The sequence below is a fragment of the Notothenia rossii genome (assembly GCF_949606895.1).
Source record: "Notothenia rossii genome assembly, chromosome: 8".
Lineage (NCBI taxonomy): Eukaryota > Metazoa > Chordata > Actinopteri > Perciformes > Nototheniidae > Notothenia > Notothenia rossii.
The window spans coordinates 9,299,344-9,315,014 of NC_136906.1; the positions used below are offsets into that span (position 1 = coordinate 9,299,344).

The 15,671-nt window shown below is 40.4% G+C and overlaps 1 protein-coding gene across 7 annotated transcripts in view; it reads right to left on the bottom strand.

The window, feature by feature from the left end:
- Positions 1–15,671, bottom strand: part of grin2aa (glutamate receptor, ionotropic, N-methyl D-aspartate 2A, a) — a 164,251-nt gene that overhangs the window by 53,742 nt on the left and 94,838 nt on the right. For all 7 annotated transcript variants that reach the window (XM_079643315.1, XM_079643317.1, XM_079643320.1 and 4 more), the window contains 2 exons: positions 9,125–9,291; positions 4,147–4,575 (listed from right to left, as the gene is read on the bottom strand). In XM_079643315.1, coding sequence (XP_079499441.1) covers positions 4,147–4,575; positions 9,125–9,291 — 596 coding nt within the window. The remainder of the gene's footprint in view (positions 1–4,146; positions 4,576–9,124; positions 9,292–15,671) is intronic.

Sequence of the window (15,671 nt, forward strand, 5' to 3'; positions counted from 1 at the left end):
CAGACTGAACATTGGGAAACTAAACTGCAATAAGTTCAGTGGTTTTGTTATAACATGCAGGTCTCTGCTGCTGTTATGCAATCACATTTTTTAAATAAGAGCTTTTGCAACTCCTGCTAATGCACAAAGACTTTTTGGAATCAATATGATTTAGTTCCTCTTTCACACAGACTAACCTGCAAGGCAAAAGTTAAGAGAGACTTAAGGAGTAAAGTGACAGATACCTTTGCAGATATTCTCACTCGCACCCACAGGTATGCAGTGATGAAAGCAACTCTGAGTATGTAACTGTCTATCGTACCCTGTAGGTGCGTTCTCCCTTTAGATCTTTCTTTTTATCTTTCACTTTCTGTCTTAAATTGGGCAAAAACATAAAGTATCCAGAATGTCAGCATTTGAGCACCTCAGTTAAACCTGTGTATTATTATATAATCATGGATGTTTACTTGATTGTTAGGCGAATGAAAGTAAGATATAAAATACTGTGATATACACACAGTTTTTAATTTCCTGTAAACACCCATGCATAGGTGACAGAGTATAAGAGAATTCCCAAACAAACACACTACTCTTTGATTATGTATCAAAAGTCACAGGAGAACATCAAACAAAAATGAATGAAAGGCTAAAGTTTACTGCAATATAACATTAACTATAATTAAAGCCTGTATGCCTCCGCAAATTAGTCAAATTGTAGTTTACATCTTGGTTTGCCCAGAATTTCTTCACTTCCTTATTTTATCCTTTTTTAATTCATTCTTTAGTCCAATTGTAAGCCAAAAAATATATATATAGGAAAGAAAGTACTGAGAACGTGACACACTGTATGTCACTGTGACCTTGATCTTTGCCCATCGAAATATTACCAGTTCATTGTTGTGTCAAAGTGGACATTTGAGGCAAACGTAAAGAAGTGGACCCATGTGTCACTCTGAGTCTTGGTAAAAGTAATTGAGTAGGATATATACTGTACACACAGCTTGAGTATGGTCATTTAAATGTTTATTTTATAGCACTATAAGCAAATTGCATGATTGCATCTCTTTAAGCAAACTTGACATGCATCTTTTAAGCTTTCAATTTTAGTATGTCTGCACAGCTCACATGCTAACTGCCCCGGGACTCAGTGTGTGTGTGTGTGTGTGTGTGTGTGTGTGTGTGTTGAGATCTGACCCTCATATATCAGGGCCACAGACTGAAATGACCTGTCAGAACCCTACTACCACACACACACACACACACACACACACACACACACACACACACACACACACACACACACACACACACACACACACACACACACACACACACACACACACACACACACACACACACACACACACACACACACACACACACACACACACACACACACACACACACACACACACACACACACACACACACAGTCTCTCGCTGATAAATAAGTGCTAAAGTCTTTTAAGACACACTGTTTACCACAGCAAGGTGAGCGGTGGGCTGTAAATCTGCAGTGACACATTCTCTTTCTGAGGGGAGGAGTTATTTCTCTTGTTTCTAACACACACACACACACACACACACACACACACACACGCACGCGCACACACACACACACACACACACACACACACACACACACACACACACACACACACACACGCGCACACACACGCGCATACACACACGGCATATTGTAAACGGAGCGTAGGTTGTCACTCGGTTTGATTGCTGCACTGGCCAGCGCTCTTAGTTGGTCATTTGTCTCCTGTTTTTATTTTATTTATTTGTTTCGATTACTCTGCAAAACATATTCATCTTGGATGTGTCAAAGGGGATTTATCGTTACAGCTGTCAGAGGACAAAGTGAGTGAGGGAAAAGTTCACTGAGGGCTCACACTACAGTCCCCAGAACTTTATACGACATCTCAGCACCATGTTTTATATCAATGTAAATCAATCTGTTGTCACGAGTCACAGTATAATCTGAAAGACATCCAAGCTAAGAAATATATATTAAAGTTAATGCTTACAAGATGATACTGATTTTGACATCTGCAGTAGCTCACAAAAAAAGCAGTTAATGTGAGAAAAAGTTGCATTAAATCGCTATTTCGTCCATTTATATTATTCCTTACCAAACGGCATGTGATCTATATGGTTTCATTGTATATTATTATAGAAAAATGTCCAACAATGCTTTGTACTATCAATTAGTGGCTGCATTTCCCTTTATGAGTGTTGATATGTCTCAAATCTTATGACTGATGGGCAATATGTCCCACCAATGCTGTACATTGCTACATCCCATCTGCCCGCCTCTGTGTGTGTGTGTGTGTGTGTGTGTGTGTGTGTGTGTGTGTGTGTGTGTGTGTGTGTGTGTGTGTGTGTGTGTGTGTGTGTGTGTGTGTGTGTGTGTGTGTGTGTGTGTGTGCGCGCTGCCTACGTCCCCCTATACCCCCCCCACAGCGTCTGATGGTCTAACAACCCACACTGCTGGCCCATCGCCGTGACCTAGCATTGACCAATGATGTTCCTCGTGTCCTGGCCCCTGAAGCCCGATTGGCTGAGCTCTCTCACCCACAACAGAGCCATCTGTGGCCACTCATCACCTGGGTAACAACCTGAGGCAGCAGAACATGCTGGGAACAAAGTCAGCTAGCTCTGGATGTTTGGTAATTCTCCTTAGTGTGTCTTTGTTTCCTGACAAAAAGCTGAGCTATATTAGTGCAGAATCAGTATGTGAAGTTGATAAGGGCTTATCAGGCATTCTTTACTGTCTCTTTGAACATAATGACCAGTATTTATGAGAGAGGACTCTGATCAATGACAGGAACTCCCCTGTTACTCCAGTTTCTATTGAAAATCAAGATTTGTACAATTAGCATTGTCCTGTTATGCAGAAAGTGCTCTAATCTCCCAGCACCTTTTAACTACTCACGTTGCACAATCCACTCGGTTTGATTTCTACAAAGCCTAAATGGGAATTGATCCAAAGTACATTGAATACCAATGAGTATTTGACAGGGAATTAGATGGACAAATGAGCAACCATGCTACGTATAACCTTAGCCACATGAGCCCAGAGACCTACTGGTTGATTTACTGACCAATTAAACGGAAATGTTTTCAGACCAGTTGAAATGTAATGTTGTATCCTGATTCCTGACCTTAGAGGAATTTACTATTGAGTATACAGCCAGGTATAAACATATCATAAAGTATACATTGGTCGCATTTCAATCCTTCATCTTCGAGACATGTAATATATATTTACAAGTTCCCACTGTATCATTTCCCAATATAAAATTAATGAACATTGTCTGCCAAAACAAGGACTATTAAATATTTTACATATTTGTATGTTTAGAAGTGTATCTAAATGTGTTCCTCCTCCCGATCGTGTCATTGCACGGTTTCATTGCAAGATTTCAGATTTTTGGAGACAGATTTTGGAATTGAATTTTGCCATATAGACTCAAGATTCCTAATTTCACAGTTCATAATTAAAGAAACAACAACATTGTAAACAAGGCTTGGTGTGTGTCTCTCGCTCCTCTGCCAGATGGAAAGCCAGACAGAGCTGGCAAGACCTGCAACATCTCCCACTGTCTGTGGGGCGCGCTCATAATGAGAGGGAGAGCACAAGAGAGTGAATGGGAGATGGAGGAATAAATGAGGAGAGGAACATAAGGAGCTCTTCAATTTTGGAGAGCACTCATTTGTAGCGGCTCCCCGCTGTTACCCACAGTCCCAATTTCTTCCTTTGCCTTTTTCTTCCCTGCTTACATCACAAACTCCCATTCACCTCTTTCATTACCCTCTCTCTTTCTCGCCTGACTTCTACACTTCATCTCGGCTAGAACTCTCAATCCCCTTGTTTTTTTTATCCGGTAATTGCGTCTTCCTTCAATCTCAAACCTCAACGCAGACTTGGTGGAAAGTTTGAAAGAAGTCTCTAGGGGTGAAAACTAAACAGACTGTGGCAGGAAGCCATGCATTAAAACAAACACATGTGCTATATCGCTTTGTAATAAAAATACACCAAACCTCATTAAATCCTTTCTAATTCTGATATATCTATTTTCCCCTCTCTTAAAAGACACATAGTAACGTATTTTCTAACCGTTATAGGCATGCCAAAACAACATGTTCTTTACTTACTTATGTAGCGCACTGGGTGGCAGTTTAGAAGTCTTCTCCATCGGCCCGTAGCAGGACGTCTTCGCTTCTGGGATGTCGCCATACTCCTCCAACATGGCCGCCGCTGCCGACGTGATGATGCCCAAACCGTCGCGGACTCTCGCCTCCAACGGGTAGTCCCAGTCGTCGTAGGACACCGAGATGATCCCCGGCGGAAACGCTTCGGGCGTTAGATCCGGGTTGCCGGTGGTGAGCGACGGAACAATCCAGATGTATCCGAATCCGGTGAGGCCCAGGGAGCGCGCCTCCTCCAGGACGTACACCGCCTCGTCCTTGGAGCAGTAGAGCAGCACCACGGGGGACTGGACCTTCTTCAGCATGATCTGAGAGCGGCTGTCCTCCTCCACCGCGTCCAGGACGATGACATTCTGCAGGTCCCAGCCCACGAAGCTGAAGCAAAGGATAACAAGGACAGGAGTGAAATGTTAATATGTAACTAATAGACTATTAACTTTGCTCAGGTGCTGGCAAGGGCAGTTATAATTATCCATTATAATTAATATCATTGTTAAGTGCAATCTGAATGCTAATAAGTGGGAAGTGCTTATTGTCGGGGGGAAACGCATTAAGGCTAAATGGAGAATGCAAATGCTAAAGCTGGTCCTGTGTAATGACGCTCAGCAGGGTCCAGCCCAGACAACTAAAGGACAAGGAGAACAAACACTTGGCTCTTAATGTGAAAGGGCCCCGTGGTCAACGTGCTAATTGGGGACACCGGTTGTCAGAAAATATTGCCGTTATCAACACAGCTTCTGTCACACCTCTTAGACATAAAAATGGGTTCATTAACATTTTATTACGCCTTCTCAACCATATGGCTGATTATAGATGTTCTGACAGAGACTTTCCTCCTTGGAGTGTAACGGTCAAAGCAAATGTTGGAGACAATGGATCTTTGTACTTTCATTTTATCTAGCTGTAGCAAGAGTTAGAAATAACAAGCACTTTTAAAGTGATGAATGCATTTTGTAGAGTATCTTTTTTTGTGAAACTGTATGGAAAGACTGGACGCTCTTTTTCAAAAAGTCCAAAGAGATGAAATTAAGTAGTTCCCAGGGCGAAAGGCTAAACAGTGGAAATGGCAATTTTGTTAGTTATTAAAGAAAAATAATACATCCCCAAGTGTTGGCCCTCTTTGGTGTCAGCAGAACAGGCCCTTGATAACACTTGAGAGATGGGAGAACGAGGGACAAAGACACACTTACAGACACACACACAGATACATACTGGAGTGTTAAAACAGTGTGACAACAGAGAAAAGAGAGAAGATATTAACCACCTTCAAAGGAAGCAACAATAGACGGAAGTGTAACATTAGAGTGATTTGGGACTTGCTGTCCACTGAGTGATAATGGTCTGCTACTACCAGATGACAACACTATAGAGTGAGACCAAGTAGAGGGGTTATAACAAGTAAAACAAATTTAAAAGTTTGGTATTCTTTATAGAAATCAGGGAGATTACCCACTTAAATCAACCACCTACCAAGAGAACACTCGTCTTCGTAATTAAATAATTCATTATACAGTTGCTGATGATGATTTGTAATGATAGGAACACCCTTTACTTGCAGATCAATCACCCTGGGTGTTACAGGCGAATGTGTATTCCAGACGATGCATATCTTAGACGTAAATGAAAAATCTGTCCAATGCCCGAACAACCATAGCAATCTAGCTTTTTCCTGTTTAATGTGCAGATCATACTGACAGGAACACCACCCACCTGCCTGCACTCATCTCAACAAGATGGTCTATACAAGTAGCCTTCCACAAAACACACTCCCCTTCCTCTCGTGTTATATATCTGGGCTTGTATTTGATCTCAGCGTTGGCAAGAACTAATTTGTTTCCATGGTAGGGTCAGCCCTGAGTCACTGAGTTGACTGGTCCAATTTTCTGTTGCAAATGATGGAAGTTCATTGGTATTAAAACCGTCTGCCCATGACTAAGTCAGTGTGAACTAGCCCAATGCTGACACGGGAAAATCGACGACGGGTAATTGCAAGTAATTGGGCTTATTATTTCTTGTTTTATAAATGACGGCCATTATTTCAACAGTGAGGTCAACCTCTTGAGGAGGTGGGACGAATATCGACATTGGGACGCTTAGATCTTTGGAGCCATCTTTCATAAAGTTTTCTAAATGCATTTTTATGGAGTGGATATTGATTGACAATAGAAGCCTGAACAATGGGCTTGCTGGAAGAAGAAAACAGGTACAGGTTCTGATTGCTATTTGGGAAAATAAGATTAATGGTGACACATTTTTAGAAGCTTACCAGTTTTCTAATAGCAACACCTGTTTGCGGGGGAAATTCATAATCGTATTTAATCAGCCAGGAAACCATCTGTTCCCACTTGTAATTAAAACAATTGCGACCAGTGTTACCAAATAAAGACAGGCAGAGACTTTCTGAACGCTTTTGGTTTGACATGAAGAGTAACTGCTAATGAAAAAGACCCTCCTCAGCTGGGCTTTAATATATCATGGGTTCAGGCACCAGCCCTTGCCAACATCTCAACACTGCTGAGCATGGATCATTAATTTGACATTTTGTGCCAAAAATTATGGCTTGCGGTTCTCTTCAGCAGTTTTTTCTCATTCTCTCTGCGGAGGGTAGAGCATCAGTCAAAATGACCTAAAGGTGCGGCAAACAGCCAGACTGCATGGGTAGTAAACCTACCTGTCATCATACATTCATTTTAAGAATGCTGATGAAATCCTTTCAGTGCTGTCTGTCTTTTAAAAGTACAAGGACAAGACACTTGGTGCAGTAACTCTTCAAGAAAGTAAACAATACCATTCTCTGGGGACATTTGCATCATACAGAAGATTAGACACAAAATGTGGAAATGGATTCGGAGAAATGCCCGTGCTAGGAATATTTAAACTCTTTCGAAAACAGAACTTGTTATATTCATTTGTGTTGTGCGAGTTGAGAGGTCATTTTGGGAACAATGATAGGGTAGATGAGGTGGAGAAAAACGGTACATTGTTTGTGTTCTTCATAAATCCTCTATCAAGGCTGTTTAAAATAATATCATTTTGAAATTGTTTATACACTTTAAGATAATGTGTTTTTCCTACAATGTTAGTTTATGCTTTTAAGCCCTGTACAATACACTAGACTAGGACATACAGTTCAGAGTCATTGCCCTTACTTTGAAATATAGAAGTATATATTTGTAGCCCTTTTAGCTAGCGAGCTACGTTTTATTGGTTGGTCCACCATGATGGTTCAGACCGAAATATCTCAAGAACAATTTGGTCCAAAGATGTCATATTGCAGGAACGAGGAATTCTAATAACTAATAGCTTTTTGTCTTGTGCCACCACTAGGTCATAGCCTTTTCCAATAAGGGTTTGGCACACAACTTATTAAAGACCTTCATGGTACCCAGTTGATGTCTCTTTATGGCTGAATCAATCCCCAGATGTTTCCTCTAGTGTGGTCCGCGGACAACTGGTGGTCCGTGATCGCCCCCTAGTGGTCCGTGAGTATATCGGTAACATTTCATATTGGAAATAAATAAATACATTTAAGTTTTTCCGCACTCTCGCGGGAATATCTCCGCAATGGGGCGAGCTTAAGTTTCACTTTCGATTGCATGATATAGCCCAGCGCAACACCTTCATCAAACATGTTGCCACTTGTTTGTACCATTTTCAGGCGATGTGTAGTCTGTTCCAGAAAAACGATGTGTTTTTGGATATTTGTGGAGTTAGGTGGTCCGCGAGTGTTTTTCTAATTGGTTAAGTGGTCCTTGGTATGAAAAGGTTTGAGAAACACTGCTCTACAGCCATCATGAAGTTGAAGATTTTGAGTGAAATATCTTAATCACATTTTTTTATATTTTCATACCTTTCCAAGCTGTTCCTTTACTACTGTACTGTGTGTTAGGTGCCGATTAGCTAAGTTACCATGCTAACAAACACAATTAATGGAAGACATGGTAAACGTCAGAGCTGCTTAGCATTGACATGTTAGCACTGTCATTGTGAGCATATTAGCATGCCGATATTACCAATTAGCTCAACGCACTGATGTGTCTAAATATAGATTGAGAGAGGCGCTGACATGGCTGTAAAGCTTTAGTTACAGTTGTCCTTTATCATGTCTTTTGTTTGTCTTGATGTTTGCATTTTAGGGAAGTTTGCCACATGTTGTCACAGCTAGCAACGCAATTTCATTATTTCCATGCGTTTCTATGTTTTCCTGGTTCCTAATGTTGGCTACTGCTATCCAGTTGAATAGTTATCAGATATATGACTTAAAATAAAAGTGAAACTGTAGATACGAGTGCAAGCAGTTGAGTAGTTGATCCAACCCAGTCTCATGGCATTTCGTGTTCTAGTCACGAAATGCATCTATTGATTCGTGTTCACCAACACGATTTTCCCATTTTTTCGTGTCACACAACGATTTTAAAAACAATGTAAATAATAAAAATGTAGAAGGAAAAAAAGATTTTTTAAAATACAGATTTCAGTATTCTGACACAGAACGATTTTAAAAGCAATGTATTTCTATTGGTAGTATGTTTCGTGCCTGCACCAAATAATAACAAATTTGAAGGAAAAAAAGATTTTAAAAATACAGATGTCAGTATTCTGAGGCTCTGAGCCACATTTCTTTTTCTCACGGACGGCAAGAAAAGTCAGACATTATAGAATTTAAAATAAAAACTATAATCTTGATATTAAGTAAGAACATGTTTTTATGAACCCCACAGCTTCCGGTCTACCAAGACCCGATCGGACCAAAAGACGTGTTGCAGAGACGAAACATACTATCAATAGAAATACATTGCTTTTAAAATCATTCTGTGTGACACGGAAAAATGGGAAAATCGTGTTGGTGAACAAGAATCAATACATTAAATGTATTTTGTGACTATAACACGAAATGCCGTGAGACTGGGTTGGTCGATCGTACCTGTTGTCCACAGTCGTTTTAAGGATGTTGATGAACTCCTGGTAGCCGGGGAACTTTGAGGTCACAATGGAGAAGATGTGCCAGTCGTACTCCTCCATGATGTTCAGCATCAGCAGAGCCTCCTGCTGGATGGAGGCACCGAACTGGAAGAAGGTCGACTTATCATCCTGAGAAAGGAGAAACGGGAAGAAGGATAAGGGGAAGAAGAGATTTATTTAGGATTGTTGTCTCGTATTAGTAAAGCCATTCATACTGAATCTCAGAAGCATCAATCAACAACAGAGCATTTAGGGTTTGGCAGTACACTCTCTTTCTCTTTCTCTCTATCACACCCACACACAGATCAAGAGTAATACACTTCTCGAGGAGAAATATATGGATGAGGGGTTCAGAACAATTCAATTAGGCCCAAATTGGATTGGTGCGGTACAAGCAGGCTGCAGAACTCTGTGGTCCTGATTTTGGGGTTAAATTCACTCTGAGTCACTCGTATCCACTCCATTAAACCTGACTCGGAATCATTTGCCACTTAATTCAGCCAATGTGAGACAGGGGCTTGGACAGAGCAGACAAGCACTATAACAGGTGGACAAATTAACTATTATTTTATGTTGGATGTTTCATTAAAATGGGTCATTATGGTGCAGGCCATTAAGAAATAATGGAATGAGTCCAAATGAATAGTGAGGAATAGAGAAAGAGTTTGGTATAGCAACATGTTTGGACTGACTCCTCTTGTTACACGATGTGTTGTGTCTCTGTGGATTTCTGTTACCTTGAAATGTCACAGAGTTCACAGATGGCTTATCTTGACACCACTTGTCTTTGGCTCTCTAATTGTGATAGATTTGCAGGTCGGTGTGTGTGTGTGTGTGTGTGTGTTTGTGTGGGTGAAGATGTAACCTGACAGCTACAGTAAAGAAAAGAAAAAAAAAGAGATCGAGGGAACAAAAGGTTGGAAGCGGAGATGAGAGACAAATGAAGAAAAAGAGATTCTGCCCTGTGTCACTTTGTAAGATCACACCTGCTCTTAAAACGAACAAACGCTGCCCGTGCACCTACAATACACACACTCACACACACTACACACACACACACACACTGCCTGGAGCTTGCATCGACAGGACTTCTTCCTTAGTTTCACCAAAATGTAATAAAAAAGGGATAGTTGCTGAAGTGTTGAAGCAACAACGGTAATGTTAAGATATATTACTGTTTATTGTAACGCCACACAGAATTAGTCTCAATCCTATATTCTGTAAAGTTTATAACACATCTTGAAGAGGCCTGTTTTTCTTAAGAGAGTCTTATGATACACCAATTTCCTTCTGGATTGTCTTTTGTGATGTTTAGCTACATTTATACAGCCATAATAAGTTCATTTCTAGGGTACGCTTCTCTAGATATACAGAGCAAATCTCGAATTTGCCACTTTAGGTTGACAACGTGCTGCTAAACTGAATTCATTCATTGAGGAATAAGTGGAAATGTCAACAAAAAAAGTTTTAAAAAATACACAAATAAGATGTTTTGGTGTATTTGTTCAGAGAGAAAACGTTGGTGCTGACTGGTAATACGTCTTAAACCAGTAAGAACATTATTAATATTATATATACTGCACCACATCGAGGTCAATTCTTATTTTATGATCTCAATTTATACAAACATGTGTGTAGCCAATTTGTACTCACTTGATACAATTGTACCCAAAAAGCATTAGAGATTAAATGAAACTAGTAATGTTCCAATTGGTCTTACAGCTCTTTTCCTGTAGAGTATAATGCAACTGAGTGACGAGGGCATCGGGGAATGAAAACAGACACAAGTAGAAAGCAGGGAGGAAACTATTTGTAACCATATCAATGTACTGTATGCAATGTAATCGCTATATGCATGACCTGGCTTTCCATTTCCCCCTGTGTTGATAACCTCTGAGTAATGTGGGTATTCACTATTTGCATTATTTGTGTGAGTGTGGCTGTGTGTCTCGTTCCCCTATATCAAGACTCCAGAGTGCTCCTTAATGGGATTGTATCTGTATGTGAGGTCGGCTCATTCGGTCTCCAAGTGCTCTTGAGAATCTCTATATGAAGCCCCGTGTGTGTTTGTGTGTTTAAACGGGGGAGAAAGCGATGCGATGCTCGAGCGTGGTGGGACGGGAGCGAGGTCATGCTATAAGACGTGTCACTTCCTGTCTTCATCACAGCGGCGGCCGATACTCCCACACTTTGCTGCATTATACAAAGACTGAGCAGCATGGGGACACTAATCTTTTTTTCATCTTATCTTCAGATATTTCACTTCTACACCCGCCATCTGTCGATAACAGCTGCCCTACAATTGCCACAAAAGCTTCCTGTTATTGTATTATTAAAGACCTGCTCATGGTCAATATGTAGCTTTTTTATTTCCTCCTATATGTTCCAGTCAAATTATTTTTTTGATTACGCTTTTTTTTTGCGTTATCTAATACATTAAAAAGGGCTGAGAGTCATTTATTTAAGACGCAGCAGAATTATGTCAACCCATAACGGACCATTTCATTCTTCACCGGACGAAAAAAATACAAATACCAAAGCCAACATTTGTGCAAAATTGATTTAGCAATAGCCAACGGTGATAGTGAATAATCTCTAAAGAACTGTTTCAATATTTGTTGGCTATGTTTCCTATGTGTGTGCATGTGTTTTTAGCCTGCTTGTGCCTGTCTGAAATGATTTAGGCTCCAGGAACCAAAGGAGATGAAGCCAAATTCTACCACAAAACATAAATCTCTCTTTTACCAAAATAATTGCTCTTTTCTGGGCTAAAATGTGACTGGACGTGTGCCTGCGCTCATTTGCTGTTGGGCCAAATAGTGTCCCGTGGAACACAACAGAACCAAAATGGACTGCAGAGATCTGGTCAAGGTTGGGCTTAATATCCTCATTTATTTGACACGATGCATTATCAGAAACACTGTATCCATAGGCTAGGGTATATAAAACCATTTCCTCGAAATTGGCAGTTTCTGTTGGCCTAACCTATCATTCTGACACCAGAGGCACCTCTATTGAACACTTGAGGGAAGCACACTCTTAAGGACTCTGACAACAAAGAACTGAATAAATCCTCCCTTCTCTGTCTTTATTCTCCCTCTCCTGCTGAGACCAATAAGACCACAACCACAACTTCAATCTGGTTTCTGTCCCTGGAGGAATCTCTGTTTAAAGATCTCTTTCTAGGAGAAACAAAAACAGAAAGGCAGAAAATTGAACCTACAGATTTCTTTAAGCTTTTCTTTGTTATATTTCATATTCTCATTCTATGTTTCGATAGTAAGCCACTTTCATGTATATGTGCCACATTGGCTTTGCAACAGCCACGCCTCGTGAGGACCTTCAGCGAACATAAACAAAGATTGTGACCAATTCGTTTGTCCTTGGAGTGACTAAGGTAAATATTGGATCTATTTTTCACAAGTTGCACATATTCCAGACATTCTGACACTAAAAATCAAAGTTTTTTGACGGACAAATCAGATGAAATGTGAATAGAAATGTGTCTGATTGCTCTGTCTGAGGAACGCCATTTAGCGATGACAGGCAACACAGATTATTAACGGTGGTCCAACTGGGTCAGAATATTAGGATAGCATCAAATAACGTTTGCAAATTAATTTAATTATTAACGTTTAAGATGTCTGTTAGCTCTCAAAGAAAAACCCTACCCAGAAACTTTCCTCATTTATTGACTTCTTTATGTTACACATACTTTTTTGTCAATAAAAGAATGTATTGTTTAAAAAAAAAAAAAGTAAGATACTGTATAAAGTTGTTCTCATTTGTTATCTGCAATGTATAAGCATCACTTGAAATTGAGTGTAAAATTGTGCCTTAAAGTTTGAGAATGACATGTGACCCCCCCCACTTTGGAGACAGGAAGTGTAGGCAATGTCATACCATTGGCACTGTCTGTAATGCTTTATCTTTTATAATATAGGACTTTAGGTATTGCCTATTACATTTATTTCATCTTCAAGGTTTTTTGAAAGCAGTTGAGTGAGAGAGGGAGATCACGGGAGGACATTTAAAACAAAAGGAGGACGGATACGGTAAAGCCAAAAAAAACGCTGAGCGAAAAGGAAGGCCGTGAAGAAGAGTTAGCACCAACAACTGCTTATAGGTGGCAGGCGAGTTCCATAAAAGAAAAACAACATTTGAAACAAAGAGGGGGAATTTTGATGAAGGGAAACGAGTGAATGGCAGAGCAGTGGAAAAGAGAATGGCGACTAAGCAGCGTATGATTGTTTCTAATTGGAACGGCTCGAAATCCGTGACATCAGAAAACAGCCAATCATATCCTCTCATTTCACCCCTGTCAAGTGTGACATGTCTCTTCTTTCCACTCACACCTTCAGTGAGCATTGCCCACACACACACACACACACACACACACACACACACACACACACACACACACACACACACACACACACACACACACACACACACACACACACACACACACACACACACACACACACACACACACACACACACACAGTCTGTCATTCACAGCTCCCCGCCTCTTGCTCCGTCTATCACATTCACAGTCTTCCGCTCTCAAATGTCCCACTCTGTTGCATACACACAAACAGACACACACAACAGCACAGTGACGCACACATACAAAAAAAAAAGAAGCCCCCTTCCCCGCGGGGCAGGACAATGTGTCTAAGTTGAGATAGAGCAGAGTTATAAATAGTAGTCTTCATATCCTCTGCTGCTGATAGCATCATGCACTGTCTGGTCTGATGACACGCACACATGTACAAAATGAAAAAAACTCACACACACAAACAGATGAGTGTGTAATGCATTGTGAGCAGGGGTTGTAAGGTGCACACTCAGTAAGAACGAGACGTAGTACAAATGTCTGCCTTAACTTGCATATAGAATATTTGTATATTTAAATCACGTGTGTATATCTGCCACGTATACGCTTTTGTTCTGCTGCGTTTCAAGGGTGTAATCAGAAAAACACAAGCGCAAAGACCGCAAAACACTTCTAAAGCGATAAGTCCATCATAAGGTAGAAAAGCCCTAACTTACAGTATACGCAGATTTATTGTGTATTTGACTCCAAATAAGACGGATAAATAAATGTATATCATAATCTACTGAAGAGAATCTAGCAATTGAGACCATAAAATCATTAGGACATTTTTTTTTTTTTATATATGCTGCTTCTACTAAACATGTTAAAGAAACACGTGAGTTGCCTGACTGAAAATCATTAGGACATTTCTTGCTGAAGTTTTAATCAAGTGAAAACTCAGGTAATTTTTTCATAGACTTCTATTAAATCTGACTTGTTTTGCCTCCAGTAGATTTGCACATTTCTCACTCAGATATAGCAACTTTTTGTATTTATTGAAATGTTAAACATTGGCTTCTAAGGGTCGGGACCCCCCCAAGGGGTCAAAAGATAAACCAGAGGGGTCGAGAGATGATTCACATGAAAAGAAAGTGAAATATAATATTTGTATCACGTTTGTTTTTCTGCCACGGCCACCCTGCTATCTGCTGCGTTTAAAATCTGCCGTTTCCAGGAGAAAACACACCGGTTTGACGAAAATTCCTCGGTGGCCGGTTACTAAATATAAACAGACAGGCGTAAAAATAGCAGCAGCAAAACAAAAGAGCATGGAAATGTCTGCAGGAAACCAATGGCAGACAGCACTCGCCGTATAAACCACACAGACAGAGCCAAAACCACAAAAGAAAAGATAATTCTCTCAGAAACCGTATGATCAAATATCTCCTGTTATATTCTAACAGGAGATAAAAGAAACGTTTAAAAGAATATGGCATCGTTGGCAGCGGTCCATCCAAAGACTCCTCACCAAAAGGATTTTGTTGCCTAGACGAAAAGGTCAAATAGACTTCAATAAAGCAATTTTCTGCTTGATTTATCTTCAAATCCTTCTTTCCAAACATCGACAGGCGGTGATCTGATATAAGAATGCAAAAAGTCTACACATTATTGTGAGGGAATCATTCTTCCTTACTCCTAAGATATTTAACCTTATTGCCTGTTGACGTTTACGACCAAACCCTGGCTCTGTTATCTCTCTTAAGGAATGGGAGGCTCCAGCTATCTTGATAAACCAGTTCAACTCTCGGTCACGAAATGGTTTACGGCTGTGGGAACGCTGGCTTTCTAAGCTCCACAGATGTTTACGCCTCCCCCAATATGCTCATTAACTCTCTGTAAACTAGTTAAAAGGTCGATCGAGAGATAGGCTGATCAGAATTGACATGACAACCCACCCGTGCAGTCAGAACCTTTTTGCTTCTGTGACTTGTGATATGAATTCTCCGGTCGTATCCTTGAAATAAACTATCATTGTTTGACATCAAAGCTCCAACTCTCCTCGTGTCTCTCTGAGTCCTGACTCTCCATTGCTGCAGAAGTTTCCCTTACAATTATGTTATTGGTATCATACACATATTGACTTTGCAGCTTGCAGGATCCAAAGCCTTCTAAGAAATGGAAACACTTT